The sequence below is a fragment of the Ananas comosus genome, linkage group 1 (assembly GCF_001540865.1).
Source record: "Ananas comosus cultivar F153 linkage group 1, ASM154086v1, whole genome shotgun sequence".
In the NCBI taxonomy this organism is placed as follows: domain Eukaryota; kingdom Viridiplantae; phylum Streptophyta; class Magnoliopsida; order Poales; family Bromeliaceae; genus Ananas; species Ananas comosus.
In genome coordinates, this window is record NC_033621.1 from 1,901,563 (window position 1) to 1,923,826 (window position 22,264).

The following is a 22,264-nucleotide window of genomic DNA, read 5'->3' on the forward strand; positions in this document are numbered from 1 at the left end:
ATTTTTCGGGGAGAGATTAAGGAAGAGGATCTAGGTTTGGAGTTCAACATAAGCACATATTAGGATTTTTTTTTTTTTTGAGAACTAGGTAGCAAGCTACCTGCTTCATTCATTAAGTGAAATGAACTAGGCATACATGATGGAAGCAACTAGGGCCTCCTAACCGAGCCGACAAAACCAAAAACCGAAAAAAGGCGAAATATAGATCCGTAAATACGGGAAGCGTAAAACCGAAGAAAGAGAGGAAAACATAGGACAACAAGGAAAACATGAGTAAAAGGGCGTAGATACTAAGACTAAAGGTATAGCTCAGGCTCCGACACCGTCAGTCCAGTCTTTGATCAGAGCGCCGACTCGTTCCAGAGCCCGGTAGGCGTCGGGAGACCCGTCGCAGAAGATGATCCTGTTTCGCTCCGTCCAAACGACCCACCAGATTGCCGCAAGCTGTATTAAACTGTTCGATCTCGCTCGGTTGTTTATGCTGTCGGAGATTTGTGCCCATAACCGCCGAACATCCCCCGCGTCCAAATCGGCCGTCACAATAAACATATTAGGATATTAGGCTCCTATGTTATGCACCTTCCATACTCCGGGTGCAATTAACTTCTCCACCATGTGTGATATAGTTCAGTACTAAAAACCACAGTTGGAAACAAAAATGTTCCATAAATATCACAAAAATTAACTCCGAAAAAGAGGGGAAAAAAAAAAAACAGGTGTTTCATTTTCTTTTAGCATCTCAGCGAAAGATATAGATGCATTTCAGTTTGTTACAGGGATACACGTATTGTATGCACCGCAGGTTCTTTTTCTTTTCCTTTTCTTTTTTCTTTTTCTTTTTTTTTTTGTTCTCCCGACTAAAATGACAACAGTTTCAATATTTTGGATTTCCCACCACACCTGATTCGTTGAATTACAAAGGGGAGGGGATGTCTAAAACGAAACCCTCTTGGGGGAAATGCCACCTCTGTACAAGAGGATGAGGAAAAAACCACTCAGGAAGAAAACTAGTTTTAAGTCGCTAAGGATAGTAAGTAGTTCACTGTTGGCGGAACCGGTGCAGCAATGTCAACCATCTGCAATATACACCACAAAATATCAGATCATTCAAAGTTGAGGATACCGCGAAAACTCTAATTTGACCGATTAAGTTTTCGCGAGATGATGTACCTTGAAACCAATTTTATCATACAGTTTCTGAGCTCCCATGTTATTTTTATTCACATGGACGTAAACCTTATCGGCACCTGCCATAAAAAAATACACAGGTGAGTAGCCTGGATGGGTAAGATAAGATGTCTCAACTCTCAAGAAACCGCAGAACTGAAACCAAGCCCTCAGAATTACCATATGATTTGGCTATATCTATAGCCAACAACAGCATGTTGCTCGCAATTCCATGACGCCGTGTGTACTTCGCGACGCATAAGTTGGACACGTAGCCGTATTTTGGCTGATTTGCCTCATAGATGCAACAGGTAAATGAAGCTTTTCCACACTCCTGTTTGGAATTTTAACTGAATAAGCTAGCACAACAATGGAAAGAAGGCCAAAAATTTGCAGGAAGCCCCCTTCTTAATATAGCCATTTTCAGCTTTTCTGCCATACAATAATGAAACAAGCATATTACCCCTCTAAACTGCAAATTTTCATTATTGTTTTCTCTGCCAGTGCTTCTTAACACGATATCTATTTCTTCGAAAGCTGTATAATTCAATATTGCAGAGGGGGTGGGGCGTGAATGTCACATTATTTAGGGGTTTTCCTGCATTTTAAAATAGAAAGAAATGAAAAGCAACAAATTAAGGCACGTACCCCAGGAAATGTCTCCCCTTGTAAAAGATGCCTTATTCTAACATCCAACGTCCCAACGATGCTGCTCAATACAGTCCGTTTGCTGTTTTTCTCGTCATTTTTCACCTGGAAATTTTAGAATAGACCATTATAAGCCCTACAGAACACCACAACCTTTCATTCACAATTCCATCAAGTACAGCACTTGAGATAACCCAAAATGCAGGATAACATACAAGACAAAACTCCAGGTAAGAGATGAGCAACTTGGCGCAAGGGATTATAAGATTACATAGTATGCTAAAAACCAGAACATGCATAACTAACGAGCATTACAAGTTTGCTTCATCAACTAGATTCATACCCATCTGCTTGCTCATCAAACCAGAGAATGGACAGCATGAACTGTCAAATTTTCAACTGGGATCCAACAGCAGTTTAATCATTATTCTATTTCCACGAATTGTTAACAACTTGGTAATGTTCCAGATAGGGAAGGTTCATATGAATATTCTTTAGAATGGAGACTGTAACGAACTTCTGCCATACTACGCCAAGAAACCAAGAAGAGCCATAAAAGGTGCTTGTTATTTAAATCATACCCCAACTATGCAGATGCACTTCTCTGCATGCTGCCCAGTACACCGCTTCTTCAGAGCATTAAATTCCTGCACCAAAGAATTATGAATGACGATGCAAAACAACTCACTAAAATGATAAAATGGAACGATTAAGAAGGAAAAAAAAAAAAAACAAAGGTTCATATACGTAGTTCATCGCACATTTCCAGAGAAGGATTTTTGACATCCTATTCATTTAAAATGGTACTATTGTTATAATAATGGCTATAATACCTTGGCTTCTGCTATCCAGCTCATAATTCACTACCCCAAAATTTAAATGTTCTTCCAGTATAGGAAGACTTCGGCCAAAGAGGGATTTCAATCCCAACAACATGTTTGGTAGCCAGACGCTGTTATCCTCTGAGCTACACACTGCCTTGTCTCCACTGGATTTGTTCTTAAGAATGCCCGGACATGCTAGTTGACTTCGGAAGAATAATGCACTACCCATCCATTTTTTACTATATCTTTTGATTGATTGTTTTCCACAATATGCTCTGATTCTCTAAAGCAGAGAGAGGAACACATATAGCTAACTGGCTAGGTAAATACCTGCTCTGCAAACTTCCTCTTAAAGGAGTCAACATAGCTGCGGTGCAGGATAGAAACAAATATCAGCAACACAAATTTCCATAATCGCATCAAATTGTAAACAAAAAAATTTAACCCGAAAAGTAGAGGAACATCAAGAGAACAAAGGTAGGATTTGAATTTTTAGACTAACCGAACATCTGGCTGATCTTCCCAATGACTTTCGGCCCTCAACCATGCTGCCGTCTATCATGAATCATAATACCGCAAAGCACAAACTCATAAAGAAGTTCAATAAAGCACCTAAACTCAAGTTAATCAAAGTTCTCAAATATGCAAAAAGGGCCCAGAAAGCAATCACACTAATATATCTCTTTCCTTCTCACATAGATATCAACTTCAAATTTACGTACCCAGTATTCTTCATCAAGTATGGCCTCTCGGGCAACAAACCGCCCGAAAAATCTTCGCTGCCTGGAATCGCATTCTTCATCTGAAAGCTGCCGACGGTCAAAACGGAGATTGGAGGGATCAGATTGGATCTCCAAGCGAGGCACCATATCAGGTTGATCTGAAGATATCCTAAGATGAGGAACTCTTTCATTATTGTTAAGTCCGCCATTGGCAGGCTCCTCTTTCCCATTATTACATGGAACCATTGAACCACCTTTCCTGAAAATTTGCAATTTAAATGGAACTAAGCAAACCCATTAACTGAAGCTTGCTTTTTCTTACTTTCAAAATGAAGCAAAAAGTTGTAAGATTAAAGATTGTTTCCTGAGATTCAGGTTTGCTTTAACAATGGGATAAAAAGCCCATAGATACATAAATTAGCTCAAAATTCTCATATAAATTGACTGAATCAGCAGAGCTCATATTTAAATCACACCATAACTAAAAATGGACTTAACAGCATATACATTCCTGAAAAGTTGTGATTCAAATGGAACCAAGCAAAACCCATCGATTAAATATTGATTCCTCTTTCTTTTAAGATAAAAACAACTGCTATAAGATCAAAGTCCACTTATTGATTATTAGGTTTTCTTAAACGAACCAAAGACGCCTATAAACGTATGAAATCTATCAAAATTGTCGGAAAAAAAAAGAAAAAATCAACAGAAGACGCGAGTAGCACTTGCATCCATGAGTTCACACCAGGAAGAGCAAAACCCAGTAAAATCTACCATTTCTTTTACATAATAGGAGATCAACTACATATAAAAGATACAGGTATCTAAAATTACACAATGTATTCATTTCCAACAGTCCTCGGAACCTAAATGAAAACCTAGAACTCAAATTAGCAACATGAACATGACAATTGAACTATAAATTCTTGAAGAAAGGAAGGAAACTTACATCACTGGGAAGACGAATCTTCTCGCGAATCGGCTCCGAGGTCCACTTCGGACGACGGGGACTCGGCGGAGACCGGGTGGCGGCGCGGCTACGGTCGACATCGACCTCCGCGAGGAAGGGTCGAGAAACCCTAACCCTAACCCTGAGAGAGAGAGAGAGAGAGGTTTCGTGGAATTGGCGACGCGAATCCGATTCCCCTTCCTGGGCGGAAGGGAAAACGCGGTTTTTGTTTTTGTTTTTTTTTAATTACATAAATATAAATATTAGCTCCCCAACCTTATCTACTATGAATTAAGATATCATCCTTAGACCTGGTCCACCACGTCATCTGTTGACCATCGAAGCATCTAACCATCGTTAACTCTTAACTCTCTCTACATATTGGATAGGATGGTTATCTAAAGATGACGTGGTGAACAAGGTTCATATAGTAATTTTCTTGTGGTCCAAGGTTTTCAACGCGGCGCTTCGCAAACTCCACGAGCACGGTTCGGTGTTTCATGGGGTTAGGGATAAAATACGGCATTAAAAAATAAAAATAAAATTTTTACCCTATTTTTTCTTACAAAATTTTAATTTGGCATTTCTAAGTTGTTACCAAAAAAACATAGTTTGCTCATGTAATAATATAATATTTTGTGATCTTGAGAAAGTTAATACAGGCATAGTTAAATTTTTAAAGAGCAAACAAAGCGCGATCCAAAAGTTTAATTAAAAAAGATGAAATTATATATCAACTATTAAATTTAATTGATTTAAATTTTTCCACACGGTTAAATAAAATTATTCTTATATGAATCATTAAAATCATAAATTTTACCATTTTTTGATCTGTGAATAAAATAATCTCAAAGAACAGAATTGAATTTCTATACTTTTAAAAGTACAAAGTCATTGGTGCTTGTAGGTTTGTAACCTTTGGATTAAGAAGTGTGAGATTAGGATGATAGCGGTTTAGTTGAGTGGGTGATTGATTGAATAGTATAACCTAATGGATAAAAATAATTAAAAAAATAAATTCAATAGTGAAAAAATTACAAGCACCAAGTTTTTGGTGCTTTTCCAAGCACTTTGCGGAACTCCGAAGAACATACAATTTACTTATACTTAATTTTTTTTTTCCACAAACTTTTGGCTAATATCCACACATGTTACTGAATAATTCAGGAAAAAAAAAATGTAGAAAACCAAAACTTCGTAAATATTTAATGACTAATAAAAAAAAACATCCGAGCCGATCACTTGGGCACACTCGCTAGAATGAATCTCAAAACGCTTCAGTCTTTTGTCGACGAACGCCACACGCCTTCTCTTTTAAATGGACTTCCCGGTTCTTCAAAAATACTGTGCAAATCGATCAACTATCTAATTGAAGTTTGTCTAGCAAAAAAATATACTGTGTGGTCCTCTTTTGAGAACTTCTCAAATTCTAGAACGGTAATTTTTTTCTGTTCGAACGATTTCCCTAAAAGGAGTTTTAAAAGGAAGAAAAATCGGATGCTTTTAAAAGCAACACTTGTGCATCACCACTTGCTCCCGGCAGAGCGGGCAGAAGGACGAATCCTGAAGCCACCGGTCGACGCACGCCTGGTGGTACAGGTGCCTGCAGGCAGTTAGCTCCCGCACGACCTCTCCTGCCGCAAACTCTTCCAGGCATATTGGACAACTCGCGGGTTCTGGGCCGGTATTTGTAGTGCTACGGTCGCGAGGATACTGAAAGATCTTCATTGCTTGAATTTGCTCCTTGACATAACGTCGATCCACCGTCCGAGCAAAAAAACAAAAACATAGGAGAAATTGAGCGCCTACAAGTCCAAAAACGAGTATGGTAAAGTTGACGATATAGACGATATTCTCCAGTGTGCATGGGTAACATATGACGAAATAAAAAAGGAAGAGCAAAAATTTGCTCTTTAGAAATAACGAAAAAAAGAAAATTAAGGAGGAGATGTACGTACAAATATCCTATTCTGATTGTGATATCCAAAATTATATAGTAAATAAACAGGTATCCGATTTTTAAGAAGAATTGGATAAGAAATCCAATTTTTTAGATTCCTACGTTTTATCTTAAAAGACTTTTAGATGAATGCGAATATTTTAAATTATATTCAATCTCGTTATAAAATAATCACATATATATTTTTATAGTACAACGTGCAATAGACGTCATAAAAAATTAAATTAAATTTAATATGTGTTTCGTAACATACAATATAGTTCTTTTTTTTTTCTAATGTATATTGCATATTTCCGTATGTTTTTCGAATTTTGATGAACCCAAAATTTAATTATGTGTTTAAACTAAAAGTATCAAAACTTTAGTTTACATTTTATTTAAAGTTTAAAATTTAATTTTGATCCACTTTAATTAAAATTTTTTTAATTGTTCATTAAAATTTGATTCAAAATGAAATTTAATTAACGATCTAAACCCAATTTTAATTTTAATTTAAAAATTTTAGATTTAAATTATATAAGATTAAAATTTAAATATATATTTGAAAATAAATTTATATTTGATTGTTGGTTGCAGTCAATAAAAAAATTTATATAACAACTAAATATTTGTAGATAGTGTTAATATAATCTGAAAATATCAAAAAGAAAAGATATGGAATGATATAAAAATATTTAATAAAAAAAATATTATCCATTAGAGGAAAAAGAGGAATTTACAGCTTGTTTCGTTACGTTATTTTTTTTCGCTAAAAAGTGAGTCTGTTGATCGACCTAAATTCAAAATACGTGCTTTTATATATAGTATAAATATAGATATAATCTAATATTAAAGTAGTATATTCTGTTTCATCTTTCCTGGAGAAGATTTAAAATAACATGATATGATATAATGTATTGTATGCTAATTTTTAATTATGTCATACTAAATTAAATATTAATAATTAGTAAATATTTGTATGGTCAAACTTCGCATATATTTATTGTATGTATGGTTTTAGTTCCAGCTGACTAGCGGTGAATATGGATCGGATCTTGCCCGATCCAACTGAGTACGAATTCAAAAATTAGGGGATATGGATTGGAATTTTTACTATCCAATTCGGATTCCGATTGTGAGTAGATATTTTTTTTTTCTTTTTGGATTCGAATTCGAAATATCTGAATCAGAAACTAGTTTTGCTATTTCTTCAATATGTGCCCTTTGAGTCTGACATTTTTTTTAACTTTCTCAATTTTATTTTTTTTTTCTTAATTTGTTGTAGAAATTTTGCTTTTAAATCTATTTATTTATTAAATATCTTATTCATATTAGTATTTATTTGATATTCAATCAATATCCGAATGCATTTGTATAGGATATGAATTTAAATTGTAGTATCTGGTCAATAACAAAATCTGTATTTAGATTCGACATAAAACTATGGATATGGATATCCATTAGGCACTATCTGATTCATGTCCGATCCATTTTCATCCGTAGAAGTGACCCATATCTTGTAGGTTATGTCTAGTTATATTAGAAATATGCCTAAGGACATCACAAGTGCCTTTGCTTGAGAAGACGGGTCTCTTAAACTATTTAATAATAAGGTTTAAAATTTTTAATTATTAAAATTAAAAATTTAGATGATTACTTGCAAAAAGAGGTAAAGCTTAGGACATTTTTATACACTTTCAATTAAATATAAAAATATTTAAACATCGTTTTTTATCAATTTAAGATTTTAGAATATAAAAGTTATTACACATGGTATTAGAGTAAGTTGTTCTGAGTTTTGAGTTATGTTAAGCTCCTAACATTATTAATTCTCTCTCATTTAATTCAAATTCACGTCATAAGCCTAGTAATTAACAAACTTAACGGTTGTTTCGTATTATTTAAACATGCAAAAATAAAAAATAAACTGTTGTTTCATATTTACACGTAAATTATTTTATAAAAAATTAAATGAACGACGTAGATAACATGCTATCTTCTCTCTCTCTCTCAAAAAAAAAAAAGGGGGGGACCTCTCCATCTGCATCCACTGCATTTCTGCATGGCCAGTGCGAATCTCAAAGCTGCGTGCGCGACACACATATATATATACTTTGAAGTTCGACAAAAATAATAATACAACAAAAAAATTATTAACACGATGGTGTCTATATGCAGGTCCACACTACATGCAAGTGTTACATTTTTTTGGAATAACTACTAAATTGGGTACCATGCATACAAAGACTCCTTGTGAGAATATGAACCTTCTTGATGGTAAAGTTTCATGTGAAAAGGATTGGGGGAAAAGAAAAAAACAAGCTATAAAAATCAATCATCTCCATTTCTTTTTTTCTTTTTCTTTTTTTTCTGATTTTGTAAACTGATCCTGATTAGTCAATACGAAAGGATTATGGACTCAATCAGGTCGTTAAGAGGGGCGAGCTCTGCTTTGTCGATTAAGCGAAACTCCTGCATTAAAAGTATAAAAAGGAAAAAAAAACAAACACAATTAGTTAAGGTACTCTCAACCAACAAAATGCAATATTTGTGTTTGTAATAAGTGAGCACCAAAAGCTTTAATGTTTCCTTAAAAGCATTTTATATATGTAGTAAGCATATGAAAATATACATTTTGGACCTAAGCTAGTATTCAATCCTATCAAGTATTATCCTCATCGTCTTCATTATTATCCAAACTCTAGATCATGTTGTTGAGAATAAAACATAAATTTACCGTTCTCTGGCCACTTAAGCTATTGCACATAAATGGTCATAGATTCTGAGTTCGAATCACTAGTTCTTCTTCTTAAACACAAGTCGTAAAAGTAGTATCTAATTGCTAAACACCAAACACTTGTTTATGCATTTGACATGTTCGAAACGAATTCGGAGAATTTACCCATGTGAATAGTGTGAAGTGCTTGAAGCAAGTATTGAGATGGGCTTCCTCCTTGAGGCTCACAATCTTTTGGAAATGAGAGTGATAGATGTGCGCGTACACCCGAAACAGACGCTTAAATATCGTTTTGACAACTTCTCCGAAATTCGGAGGAAAAGGCGTCCCTGCGGTGGGCATACATTTCTCATAAATCATCTCAATTCTTTACACGGGAACATTATTTGTCAACACATTAATAAAACCATCTTATTTTTAAAAGTTACCGAGTTTTTGAGGGAATAGAGATTCATCATCGAGCTGAGCTTCGATCCAATCCATCAAATACTCGACATACTTTGGCGCAGAAACTTCTATGGGTTTCTTTATCTGAACTCCGTCAGCCCATCTGTATTCAAACCTGTCGAGATTTCTCGCTGTCAGAAAACTCTGCACCTATGATATGACAAAATACAACGCAACTACCAAGTAGCACAAACTACTTGTCGTAGAGCTACTGAAAGCTAGACGACTACACGTTCAATTTTAGTATTATCAATAGCTCTGATGGTTAGAACGAAGAGAGGAAACATACTTTGGCCCTGCAGACATCGTGGGGCAGGTCGTTGGCGTGCAGAACTCCATGAGAGTGCCGTGCAAAATGTTCACTTGATTGAAGAAGTCAACAGCTGAGAAATTTTTTTTTAAAAAAGAAGACATTAATGTCTTTATCGCCGGCTAATTACAATAAACACTGAATATATAGCATCTAGTAATGACAGTTGACTACAATTTTATATGCATAACAGCATAACCACTTTGCCATGTATGCACCACTTATGTGTTTATACTCATTATCTACATGGATCAGAATCTTCAGTGGAAGAAAAGGTCAGAGAATTACTGTTGACGGCGAGCCATTCGTTGAGATCCTCTCCGGTCGGCAAACGAACGGCCTCCCTCAGATTCCCGCTGCCCAAGGTCGCATCGATATGCTTTTTCAGCTGCGCCCCCTGTTTGTTGCCGAATTCGAGTTTATGAATTTCTCAGAATAGCAGATATAAGCATATGCAAATCGAGTATAAGACCGTGCAATTCAGTTCCGTAATCTGCAGCTTGAATTGCATTTCTGTAATCTTCAGCTTCAATTGCATCAACAATGGAAGCATGATTTGAGCAATGGACATAACTCGGTTCTCTTTCGACTTCTATCTTATATGTTCATAAATGCATAGAGACTTAAACCATGTAGAATTTTGTACTTGTGAATTCGGTATCAGTCGAAACAATTTTTGTTAAATACGTAGCATGTAATCACATATATCAATCAGATGTCTCATTTTACGGTACTTAATACACCTTAATACACACACGCATTTCACATGAAACTCCAACAATTTGTAGTCCAAATCCAAATTCAACTACCTTACTGAATCTTAAAACTTATTTTGGTAGAAGTAGCAATGAAACAGCTAAGAAATTTCTCAACTGAAAAGTCGCAGCGGATTTATGCACATCATGAAATAAAACTGATCAAAAGATGAATGAATTTGACTGACACAAGTTCCCCATTATTGGTTCTATTCACATGCAAACTTTGATAGTGAATAAAATAAATCACTAATCATGGCTAAATAAGTTTCAAGGATAGAAACCAAACCTTATTCCCTGATGGTGCATTCTTTTTGGGCCTAAAAGTTTTTTGGTTTCTGTTCAAATAAGAAACAACATACCCGTTAGTAGAGTTTAAAAAAAAAAAAATCCTATTTTTAATGCAAATTTACAATTCTAATAGCTATCAAAATCAAGGAATTTAGAAAAATCCAAAAAAGAGTACCAACCTGTTTCCTAATCCAAAGAGGCTCATGTCTCTCTTTTGGAATAGAGAGGGTGAATAACAGCACCAGGGAGAGGAATAAAGAGGTGGAATTAATGAGAATGTGAAGTTGGCTTATTCTTATTATGATCTTTCTCGTTCTCTCTTATTACTTTTCAATTCCAATTTGAATAATCATAATAATAATAATAATAATAATAATAATAATAATAATAAAGATATGATGAAAAAGAAAGGCCAGGCTGGCAAAGGAAGGAAGGGAAGAGAAGCAAAGATGATCTGCGCCCCGCCAACTTCTCTCACCTATTTGAAAGCATGGCTGTTATCCACTCACTAACAGCTAATTTACTCCAATGGCCCAAAATTTTAAATTATTTTTTTTCTAAAAAAGGTTATGAAAATGTTGTAAATTTTCTTCGTAAAGAAATAATGTTGAAAGTTAAACTAATAATAAATATTTTTATTTTTATTTTTTTTATCATCATAAGTTTTGAGGGTTTGAAATCCGCATGCGCTTCAATTATTTTGCTCCAAGCAATTTAAGTTCACATTTTTGAGCCTTAGTGAAGTTTCGGGTACAAGGATGGCAAAGAGGGTTCACTATAAAAATTTTAAAAATATTATTTTCTTACAATTGAAGGGTTTAAAAAGTAATTTAGATTTTAAACAATTACTTATTTTTTTTAAAAAAAATGAAAAAGTAGTGTTAGGAAAATAACTCAAAACATACAAGACTCCCAAGTCTAAGTCTGTAGCTTTCTTGTTGTAGTTGGACTCCATTTTTCTTGAAGCAAAATAAGCCCCAGTTCACGAAGAATGTTGACCATACAAGGGGGCAATTATAATATTAGCAATGTTGTGTCACAATTATGGGAGTACATTAAACAAAAGATGATATTGACAGGTAAATTGAGAGATCCTAATTCTTAATTTTCTCTAAGTTGTATTTTATGTGCAAGGGAAGTTTACAAGAGATTTCGACTGGTTAAGAAGTATTTTGATTAGTTGAAAATGATTTTTCTTTTTATTATTCAATAAGACAACTCCAATCCCTTGTAAATAAACAAGATGGTTGTTAGTAATCGCGACAACAACAGTATTGAAATAGATTGCGTCTCGCACTGCAAGCTGGAACGAATGGATGCGTTACCTACGGACATCTTTAGAAGACTACAAAAAATAAAAAAATAAAAATTTCTAGAGTCCGATCGGGGCCTATATTACATACCGTTTGTAAAGCCCAGTTTAATTTGGCCGAAAAGGTTTTATGGGCTTGGGCCAAAGTGGGCTAGAAAAAGATAGCAAACTATTCGTTTCATTTATATTTTTTTAAAAATAAACTCAGCTAAAAATTCGAAGCAGCTAGAATTCAAACTTGGAACTTCAGATGCCAATTATCAAATTCTTAGTCAACTACACTACATACGGTCGGTAATCCTAAGTACAGTCGTCTTTGGCTCCACAATGTTCAAACTATTTATTTTGAAGATAATTTGTTTCTCATTTGTTCCCTTCAATAGATGATATATCGAAGAATAAATTTGAAATTGGACAGTTTAGAAAGTGCACATGCATTCATTTTTTTTTGGGAAAACTTCAAAAACCCCTCCTGTCGTTTCGTAGTTTCTCACTTTGCCCTCCTGTGGTTTAAAATGTATCAATTTGCTCCCATGTGGTTTTTTTTTTTCTCTTTTTCTTATTAATTTTTTTTTAAATCAGTGATAAAGTTAAAATTAAAAGGTACTAAAGTGAATATTTGATAAATCTAGATGGGTATCTGAAGTTTTTTGTATATAATTTAATAAAATATTAACGAAAAAGCTACCGAAAAGATAAAAACGAAACCACAGGAGGACAAATTGATATACTTTAAACCACATGGTACTAAAGTGGGAAACAATGAAACCACAGGGGGATTTTTGAAGTTTTTCCTTTTTTTTTAATTACTTTTGGCAGAAGATAAGGATAATCATAAGCCATTTCCTACATAATTGATTGTTTAGGCAATATAATACCAAATCCAGTTCTCAAATCACTCCAGTTCTAAAAAAATTTTGAGTTTGATTTTCATTTCCACCATTTTATGTCTAATTTCTTTTTAATCTATTATTTGCTAGGAGCTTTTTATACCCACCAACTTGAGTGGGAAACAGAAAAAAAAAGAACAAAAAGCTAAAGAAAGAAAGAATAAAAATAGTAAACAACAGCTGGGGAAAGTGAGAAGAGGAAGCAAGAGTACATTGTACTCGAAGGCATCTTTACTTCAGCTTGTCAGTTTGCTTTCCCCATGTCATACTCGTTTGGGGTTATTTTGGGCTTGTATTTTTAATGGCTCTGCTACATATACCTCTTATAAGGGTATCCTATAAATAAGTGATATTTATAAAAATTAATTTTATCAGGACAAGATCAATATTCACTAATAAATCTGATTCAATTGAGTGCTTACATAGTGATTAGATTAGTTGTTAATATCAAAACGCCATCGTATCTTAAAGCATTTTTAATAAATCAGTACTGCAAAAACGACAACACTTATTACCCCTAAATAAAATAGATGAGTCAGATTATAAATATCACATCATAGCTAGTACTGTAATTTAAAAAAAAATTAAGCAACAACAATACACAGTCATTCATGTAAATCTAAGTCATTATCTGTATTTAGGGGAACATTTGTGGTACCCATTACATTACTGTTTTGGTAAATGAGTTTCTGCAAAGGTGGCAGAAGCTGCAGCCAGCAGAAAACAACAACAGGTGCAGAGTCAGTGAATACAGTCTGACCCACCTGCCATCCTGCTTTAACTCAGTGTCATTATAGTCAGTACAGACTACTTCTCTTGGTGCCAGATCCATGCACACCTCTGACACCTCAAAAGAGTTTTAAAAACTTGCCCTAATTGACCATAGTTAAAACACACAGTTTGTAACTGATGCAGCTTATTTTGGAGCTACTACTATTGCATTTGCTGTTGTTATGAGCAGAGGCACTAAATTTGGGTTTAATTTTATTCTCCTATTTAATTTGTAATGCTCACATTTAGATATAATTATTTGTTAGGGTGTATTAACTCTCAAGTAAAAACATACAGAACTTATTTGAACTATAAACTATTTTGAAATGATTATTCCACCTCTCAAAATTTTTATTTTATTATTCTTTTTTAATTTGTTTGATTTGAGTCAGTCAACGGCGCTCTGCCTTCAAAATTTAAATCCGTAGTTAATATATTTCATATAATTTTCGCAACTATGAATTTATTAAAATAAATATTTAATTTAAATTTTAAAATTAGACTACTATTAGTTGATTCAAATCAAATAAATTAAGAAATTACACAATAAAACTTAAATTTTGAAAGATCGAACAACCATTTGAGACTGATCTGCAGTTCAGATATGTTTTGCAGGTTTTTTATCTAATCCTAATCCTGAACTCTTTAAAGCCCCAACTGTCTTATAAAAATAATATATCCATACAACAACTGACAGGTGATTCTGAAACCTCCCTCTCTCTCTCTCTCTCTCTCTCTCTCTCTCTGACTCCTCTGCCCCCTTGACTGAATGACACTTCCTGTGCAAACAAAGCAATACTAATTTACTGTGCACTGACATAATAATAATAGTAATTATTATTATAATTAAAAGAAAAAAAAACAAAAAGATTTCAAGTCAGTTACAAGATTCTGTTTCTTTTGCCTCACTTTCCTCACCTATCTCTCTCTCTCTCTCTCTCTCCTTCTTTTTAACCTCATTGTTGGTCTTGGAGACTCAGTTCCTATTGCCAATTGCAACAGCAGATGATGATGGAAACAAGTGGTGGGAGAGGAAGAAGCATGTTTCCCTTCACAGAATCCCAATGGCAGGAACTTGAGCTCCAAGCTCTCATCTTCAAGTACATCTCCTCAGGCCTCCCCATCCCCTCCGATCTCATCTTCTACATCAACAACATCCCACCAGGTATGTACGAATCTCTCACACTCTCGTGCGTAAAAATTTTTTCTGCGGATAGTACAAATATATTAGATGGCTCGGATGCATTTCATCGCTACTGCTGTCTGCCGATATCACAACCAGCTAAGAGGGAAATTGCTGTGGGCCCCGCCAATGGTGTAGGTGGGTGTGGGTGGGGGTGCTTCTACCAGGTGGGGAGGAGGGGAGCAGAGGAGGACCCAGAGCCATGGAGGTGCAGGAGAACAGATGGGAAGAAGTGGAGGTGCTCAAAAGAGGCCTACCCAGATTCCAAGTACTGTGAGAGGCACATGCACAGGGGGAAGAACCGTTCAAGAAAGCTTGTGGAATTGTCTCTTTCCACCTCTTCCACTCCAGCTTCCTCCACACCCATTCCAGCTCCTGCAGATTCCTCCTCTCCTCCATCTTTTGCTTCAGCTGCTGCAGTAGTGGCTCCTCAGAATCAGCACTTGCTCTTTCCCTGCTTCACCCCCTCAAATCCACCTACTAATTGCTGCACCCAACCATATAAGATTCACAGGTGTGCATGTACCCTCTCTCTCTCTCTCTCTCTCTCTCTCTCTCTTTAGAGTTTTGTATCTGTGTCCTTAAAAAGTTTGCATCTTTGTTTTTCAATGTCTCTAAAAAATGACATGAAAGATAAATTAACCTAGAGCATAGAGGAGAAAAAAAGAAAGATGGTCGAAAATTTTAAAAGTTACAATTTTATGGTGAAGTAATAGAATGGAATTAATTGGCAATTTTTTTGTTCAAATTTATAGAAACATGACAGGAATATATCTACAAAATGCCCTTCTTTTTATTTATTTATTTATTTATTTGTTTTTAGGCTTCTTTTGCTAGTCAATTGACCAAAAGTGTTAAAAGCAGGAACTTACATGGACTCAGGAAGGATATAAATGAGTACCCTTTCTTCACAGGAGGAATCGGTTCCATTGGTGAGCCAAATCCAAACTCTGCTTACCTGCAGAGCAGTGACTGTACCTTCACCACCAATCCTTCTTCTAAGGAGAGGGGCCAATTTTACTTTTTCCTGGGTTCTGATGCAAAATCAGAGGTGCCCATGAAGATAGAGAGTGAGGAGTGTTCCCATAAACCCAGAAATTTTCACCTTTTTATTCAGTGAGGTGGTATAATAATAATAATAATAATAATAATAATAATAATAATAATACTAATAGTAGTAGTAGTAGTAGTAGTACTAGTAAGTAAAGTAAGCATGGATGTAATGTAATGTAATGTTATGGAGCACAAATTTTGGTCACAATGGTTGGTGTTGAGTGCCATGTCTAATCAGTTTGATATTTGTTTCAAAATCAGAGGTTTAATCCTCATCTTTCTTAGCGCTGAGTACTCCTGTGAATGAGTATTTTAATTTAGTTAGTTTGTTAAAAAAAGGAATATATAAAGAATTTAGAAACCAAATCTTTTTTCAATGTGGCTCAAATCAAATTCAGTTGAGACACTTAACTTAACTGGATACCAAATTGAGCATGGTTCAATGGCTCAAGTCCTTAATTTGCATCTTGCATTTCGTTTTTATGATCAATCAATTCAAAATTTTGGAACCAATGTTGAATTTAGAGTGAAAACTTCACAGAAACAAATTTGCAAATGACATTTGTTTTACTTAATAGAAAAGAACTTTATAAATTAAATAAGCTATCTAATAAACTGTCAATTTAGGAAGCTGTGGCAACGAGAAATAAATATTTAGACATAAAACACATTTTTACACAGCAACTCGTTTTCATTCAGTTTTATTTTCAACTCGAATCCGTAATTTTTAGGCTTGCTTGAGAGGAGAGTAAAGGCATGTTTGTTTCAATGTAATTAGACTTGGGGTGGAAGTGGACTTTGGGTTGAAGTGGAGTTTAGGTAAAAATTAATTCATTTTCGCTGTTTGTTTCTAACTGTGGAAGTGCAGTTCTGTGAGTTCTGTTGTTTGTTTCGTAGGAAGTAGCTGACGTAAAAAGTGTAGCTCTCCATCCCTAGTATACTTATCTCCGAAGTGATATTATTGTCTATTTTGTAACTTAGTGAATAATAAATTATAATAAATAAAAATTAATATAATTATATATGTATATAATTATATATATATATATATATGTATAATTATAAAATAAAATTTTAAAAAATTATATTATTTGTTTGCATATAAATTATAATAATGCAACAAATAAAATTCTAAAGTTAAAAAATTATTAACATTTAACAAATTTATTTTTCATCATTTTCTAAATACACAAATTAGATAAAAAATATATTAAAACTTACCTAACCAAATTTGATCACATTACCTAACCAAATTTAACAAGCTCCTTTGCCTCTTTGCACTTCACCGGAATTGACTTCGTCCTGTGGAAGGATGAAGTCAATTACCTTATTTTGGGTGAACTTGACTTTTGGCCGTAATAAAATTACGGCAAAACAAACAACGAAAGTGATAGTTTACGGCGTAAACAACTTCCCCCCTCTCCACTTCCCCTTCACTTTCACCCAAACAAACACACCCTAAAAGTAAATTGTTGAAATTGAACGTAAAAGACAAGATTAAGCGCTCATTTGGCCTCAAAAATTTTGTCACCGTAAAAAGCAGCAGTCACGTGTTCGACAAGCAAAGTTTACAAAAACTTTTGGTTTTTGTTTTGGGGAATTGAGTAAACATGTCTTTTATGGCCCCAGCATCATAAAATTACATAACAAGTGGATTCATCACCATCAGAGGATACCAAGCAGGGTGAAGTGTGTATGATTATGCAGGGAGATGCCAAAATTTTTAGCCTAAGAAAATGTTAGGAGAGAGAAAGGAGATAGAACACAGGGACATAATGTCTCCTTTTGAGAGACATTTTCTTATGCTAACTCCTTGTCACTGTAAAGCACAACAACTTCAGGAAAAAAAACAAAATTAATAAATGAATAAAATAATGTGGGAGAAGTGTACTATGCTATTGCACACCTACACCACTAGAGCTCTTCTCTCATATATCTAAAGGAGAGTAAGAAAATTTAAATTTTTAAAACTTTTTAAATTTATCACAAATCATCTTGCAGCATGCCAGTGTCTCACCATTCACTTCTATTGCTAGTAATAGCAGTTTAGTTTAAACAAATTAAATTGTTGTCCAAATTCCCTCATGAAAATAATAAAAGTGTTTCTCTAAATCAATACAAAGTGGAAGAAGTACAAGCACAGTTTCATAAACTATATATGCGAAAAATATCGTCAACAGATTGTTGTTATAAAGTCGCACAGCACAATTTAGTTGATTGGATGATTACTCCCCACTAATATGGCAGTAATGCAGTTGATGACAAGGCAATAAATAAAATGATACATAACTATCATATTAACGGCGCCTTATCATCAAGTCAAGTACATGAGACTATGGGACTTGAACATAATAATTCAGAAAGATTGAGTCAAAATTTATAATAAATTTAAGTTTAAGGACGAACGTGTCACCGCCCTAATAGTTTTGAGGACGGAAAGTGAAATTTAGCCTAATTTTTAAGTAACAAGAGATGGTTAAGAGAATAATCATTGATAAGATTGGGCCAAGCCTACAAGCTCAACCTTGGCCCAAAAGGTGGGAATTGGATTAATCCCAGTCCAGGACCATTTCTACTCCATTGTGTGTTCCCTTCATCACTTCGTGTATGCATACACATGAGAAACGTGAGAGAGGAGAGAGGCCCAAAAGGCTCTGGGCCGGCCCATTTTGGTTCGAGGGCCGTGATGCTTTGTTTGTCTGTAACTGATTTTCAGATTAAAAATAATTTCTTATTAAATTAAATATTTAAGTAAAAAAAAAATTATCAATTTTCTTTGATCATAACTCAATGGCTTGCTAACTAGAGTTATCNTCCCCCATGAAGAACCAAAGATGACAGTCAAAGTGAAGGAGTACTGAACTGCACTTACAGTCCCCAACCCATCTAGCATTTCGGGTGGTATTTGACATTTACCGTTCTCCTACAAAGGTCTTTGATGGGAAATCATTGTATCCCTAAAAATAGCAAACTGTAAAATTATTTTTGACCAAAAAAATATCTATCTTTTTTTTTGGTTTGCTTTTCATTAAAGTTTATCACACTACCAATGTAGTGCGAAAATATATTACAGTAATTAATTTTTTTTTATTACTTTTCTCTGTCACTTTTTCTTTCATAACTGACTTTGAGCTGTAGACAAATTTAATTTGTGATAAACCAACTAAAAAGATAGATATTTTTTTGGTCAAAAATAATTTTACAGTTTGCTATTTTTAGGGATACAATGATTTCCCATCAAAGACCTTTGTAGGAGAACGGTAAATGTCAAATACCACCCGAAATGCTAGATGGGTTGGGGACTGTAAGTGCAGTTCAGTACTCCTTCACTTTGACTGTCATCTTTGGTTCTTCATGGGGGAGGGCGAGTAGTACGATTAATCCTGGCCAAGTAGTAGGATTAATACGGGTCAACTTTTTGACGACCAACTGGACCACGCTGCACTAACGAGCTGCTAGTCTTCCTCCCTCCTTTTCCTCGCCTTTTTTTTTCTTTTTTCTTTTTTTGTTGTTTCCTCCTTTGCCTTATCTTCGAAGGTATTAGCTGCTTTCATTATATATGCTTAGTTCGTTTTATTTAATGAATGAAGCAGATGGGTTGCTATCTTTTTCTAAAAAAATAAAAAGAAAAAAAAAGAGAAGTATGAGACGTGAGGGACGGAATGATAAATAGTTTATGATCATCATGATTATCATGCGAGAAAAAATTAAAAAATTATAATAGTAATAACACATAGAACATATTCTAAATTAAATTTATAACAAATTTAATAATAATTATCGACTGTTCTTAACATAAGTAACAAAGAGCTTGATAAATGATAGTTGATATTTAAGATCCCAAATTCGAAACCTAATTGCTTCACATTTTAAGCTACGTTTATTTCTAAAAAAGTAAATAAAGTAGTAGCACGCTGCCTTCTTCTAAAAAAACAAATTTAATAATAATTAATAAAGATTTTAGAAAACATGCTTGTAGAGTTTGTTTAAAATATTGTACCATTCAAAAGATTCAGGAACGACATTCTACATCAAAATATTTTTTTTTGAGAGATAGGTAGCACGCTACTCGCTTCGTTTATTTCATTTAGAAATAAACTTAGCTGAAAATGTGAATCAACTAGAATTCAAACTTGGGTCTCGGGTACCAACCAACATACTCTTTGCCACTTGCTCTAGGGATGGACGGTAAAATCTACATAAAAAAATTACTAAGTTATGATCGTAAATAGGACCTTCTGCCCATAGCAGCTCTTTACTACAAAAAAATTACGAAAATAGATGGTTCAAATGATATCTATCATAACATCTCATTTCAGCTTCACACTAAAAGCAAAACGTTTAAACTTTCAAACTTGTACGAAAATAAATTGTTCAAATGANCATTTCAGCTTCACACTAAAAGCAAAACGTTTAAACTTTCAAACTTGTACGAAAATAAATTGTTCAAATGATATCTATCATAACATCTCATTTCAACTTCACACTAAAAGCAAAAGGTCCAAACTTTCAAACTGTACTTGGATGCCTTGGCGTAAGCAACGAATCCTAAAATAAGATGCTTTTGCACACAACGAAGGGAGACGATTTTGTTTGCTTATGATAATTTAATTTACTGCTACGACATCAAATCCCAGGAGTAACTGAACCTGTTCTCAATCACTCTAACCCAAAAAAAAAAAAAAAAGAGGGAAAAAAGAAAAAGAATCTATGTTAAATCCATGATATTGGACACTTCGACATAGAATCACAGGGACACCAACCCAAAAAAAAATTAATGCTCAGCTCGTTCAAACCTGTGTCAGAGGAATATTGGGGCATAATTGTATGGGCATCGTCACCAAACTTTTTTAGTTTGGGAATGATGCAGATGGGCGCTGCGTGACCGGCACCTACCCATTCTGGCATTTCTTTCTCACTGTCAGCTTCTTTCTCTCTCTCTAAAAATTGAGGCCCATATTTTTTTTTATTTTTTTCATCGTAGGGGAGGGCGAAGTCACGCGGCGCCCATCTGTATTGTCCCTAAACTTTTAGTTTGGGAACGATACCTATATAATTTTTGTCCGAAATATTGTAACCACATCTAGAATTGAACCAGTCATGTCTTAGTCTCATATTTTAAATTCTCCTCTATTTAATTTTCTTTGCCTTTCATATCAAACCATGGATCTGAAAGAAAAACAAAAGTTTAATGTTTTCGCTCATGTTTCCACGCACTTATGTATCCAATAGATCAATCAAATTTAAAAAAAAAAAAAAGAACTGTTAAGTCTAATATAAGAGTGTGCCTTGTTTGCTATTAGAAATACGGAGGGCTTCGTGTTTCTAAGTCGTTTTTGATAATAAAATTTTCGAATCGACAATCAGTTTTGTTAAACTTGATTTAGCATATTTGAAATATTTAAAAAATAAATTTTGCGGTTTTCGATATCATTTATATAGCTATCGAAAGGGTTCGAATCAACGACTAAAAATAAAAATCTCACAAAGAATGGTGATATAATATTAAAATTTACGATCATAAATATTGATCTTGCAATAAATAGGTTAAAAATTTTCTATCAAAATTTCATCTAATTTAAAAAATACTTCTACACCGTTAAACTTACAAACGATATGCATCAACCATTAAAAATTATTGATTTTGAACCCTTTCGATCACTAGGTAAGTAATGTTGAAAAATCGCAAAAATTATTTTCTAAATGCTTCAAATATGTTAGATAAAGTCTAACAGAGGCGGTCGTCGATTCGAAAGCTCCATCATTAAAAATGACTTAGGAATACAGAGTCCCCGTGCTCCTAATAGCACACAAGTCCTACTCCTAATATAATGTCATATCCAAAAAAATTTTAATATTACAAAAAAGATTTAGACCAATATAGTTGATATCTGTGTCGGATCTTTGATGCTAACCATTAATCCAAAAAGCTCGAGCTGTTAAAAATACACAACTAATTCACTTAACACGTACAGATACAGTGCCCACGGATCTCGATTGTGACTCGGCCCATCCAACCCTACGCCACTTCGAATATGACTTGTCCCACTCAGCCTCACGCTATTTTGAATATGACTCGGCCTAACATAATCCCTCGTCATAGAATAAAATGCTGACTCATTTAAGTTAACAATATGAAATTTCAAATTTGAAGCCTCGCAGGTTCTCAATTCTAACAAAATTTATTTCTGAAAAAAAAAAAAAAAAAAACAGGTCTCAGAGTACACATCTGCGTACCGTTCCAATGCCCCCACCCATATTACGAG

General features: G+C 34.3%; 3 protein-coding genes across 5 annotated transcripts; 1 reads left to right on the forward strand and 2 right to left on the reverse strand.

The window, feature by feature from the left end:
• Positions 696 to 4,539, reverse strand: LOC109719818. Its single transcript, XM_020246639.1, has 9 exons — positions 4,311 to 4,539; positions 3,362 to 3,620; positions 3,142 to 3,194; positions 2,970 to 3,006; positions 2,397 to 2,462; positions 1,816 to 1,920; positions 1,348 to 1,501; positions 1,171 to 1,247; positions 696 to 1,076 (listed from the first exon to the last, which is right to left on the reverse strand). Exons 1-9 carry the CDS (start codon positions 4,409 to 4,411, stop codon positions 1,014 to 1,016), a joined length of 915 nt encoding a protein of 304 aa, XP_020102228.1. The 5' UTR covers positions 4,412 to 4,539; the 3' UTR covers positions 696 to 1,013.
• Positions 8,324 to 11,135, reverse strand: LOC109717713 (MOB kinase activator-like 1A). Its single transcript, XM_020243592.1, has 7 exons — positions 10,969 to 11,135; positions 10,788 to 10,836; positions 10,032 to 10,140; positions 9,723 to 9,816; positions 9,415 to 9,548; positions 9,152 to 9,315; positions 8,324 to 8,721 (listed from the first exon to the last, which is right to left on the reverse strand). Exons 1-7 carry the CDS (start codon positions 10,992 to 10,994, stop codon positions 8,647 to 8,649), a joined length of 651 nt encoding a protein of 216 aa, XP_020099181.1. The 5' UTR covers positions 10,995 to 11,135; the 3' UTR covers positions 8,324 to 8,646.
• LOC109719635 (growth-regulating factor 1-like) lies at positions 14,522 to 16,217 on the forward strand. 3 transcript variants are annotated; one of them, XM_020246420.1, is made up of 3 exons: positions 14,523 to 14,927; positions 15,045 to 15,459; positions 15,810 to 16,217. In XM_020246420.1, the coding sequence occupies exons 1-3, from the start codon at positions 14,768 to 14,770 to the stop codon at positions 16,063 to 16,065; spliced, it is 831 nt and encodes a 276-aa protein (XP_020102009.1). In that variant the 5' UTR covers positions 14,523 to 14,767; the 3' UTR covers positions 16,066 to 16,217. The 3 variants fall into 3 exon arrangements, with proteins under 3 accessions (XP_020102001.1, XP_020102009.1, XP_020102017.1); XM_020246428.1 differs by having other exon boundaries at positions 14,524 to 14,927; positions 15,084 to 15,459; XM_020246412.1 differs by having other exon boundaries at positions 14,522 to 15,459.

What these genes read in the sequence shown, in the direction of transcription:
- LOC109719818 (XM_020246639.1), bottom strand. Translation starts at nt 4,411, where the DNA reads ATGTCGACCGTAGCCGCGCCGCCACCCGGTCTCCGCCGAGTCCCCGTC. An exon ending in AAGGGGAGACATTTCCTGGG is followed by an intron (nt 1,502 to 1,815) that starts GTACGTGCCTTA and finishes AATTCCAAACAG; the next exon opens with GAGTGTGGAAAAGCTTCATT. An exon ending in ATGATAAAATTGGTTTCAAG is followed by an intron (nt 1,077 to 1,170) that starts GTACATCATCTC and finishes TGTATATTGCAG; the next exon opens with ATGGTTGACATTGCTGCACC.
- LOC109717713 (XM_020243592.1), bottom strand. Translation starts at nt 10,994, where the DNA reads ATGAGCCTCTTTGGATTAGGAAACAG. An exon ending in CTCTTTGGATTAGGAAACAG is followed by an intron (nt 10,837 to 10,968) that starts GTTGGTACTCTT and finishes TTATTTGAACAG; the next exon opens with AAACCAAAAAACTTTTAGGC. An exon ending in CGAATGGCTCGCCGTCAACA is followed by an intron (nt 9,817 to 10,031) that starts GTAATTCTCTGA and finishes AAAATTTCTCAG; the next exon opens with CTGTTGACTTCTTCAATCAA.
- LOC109719635 (XM_020246412.1), top strand. Translation starts at nt 14,768, where the DNA reads ATGATGATGGAAACAAGTGGTGGGAGAGGAAGAAGCATGTTTCCCTTC. An exon ending in CAACCATATAAGATTCACAG is followed by an intron (nt 15,460 to 15,809) that starts GTGTGCATGTAC and finishes TGTTAAAAGCAG; the next exon opens with GAACTTACATGGACTCAGGA.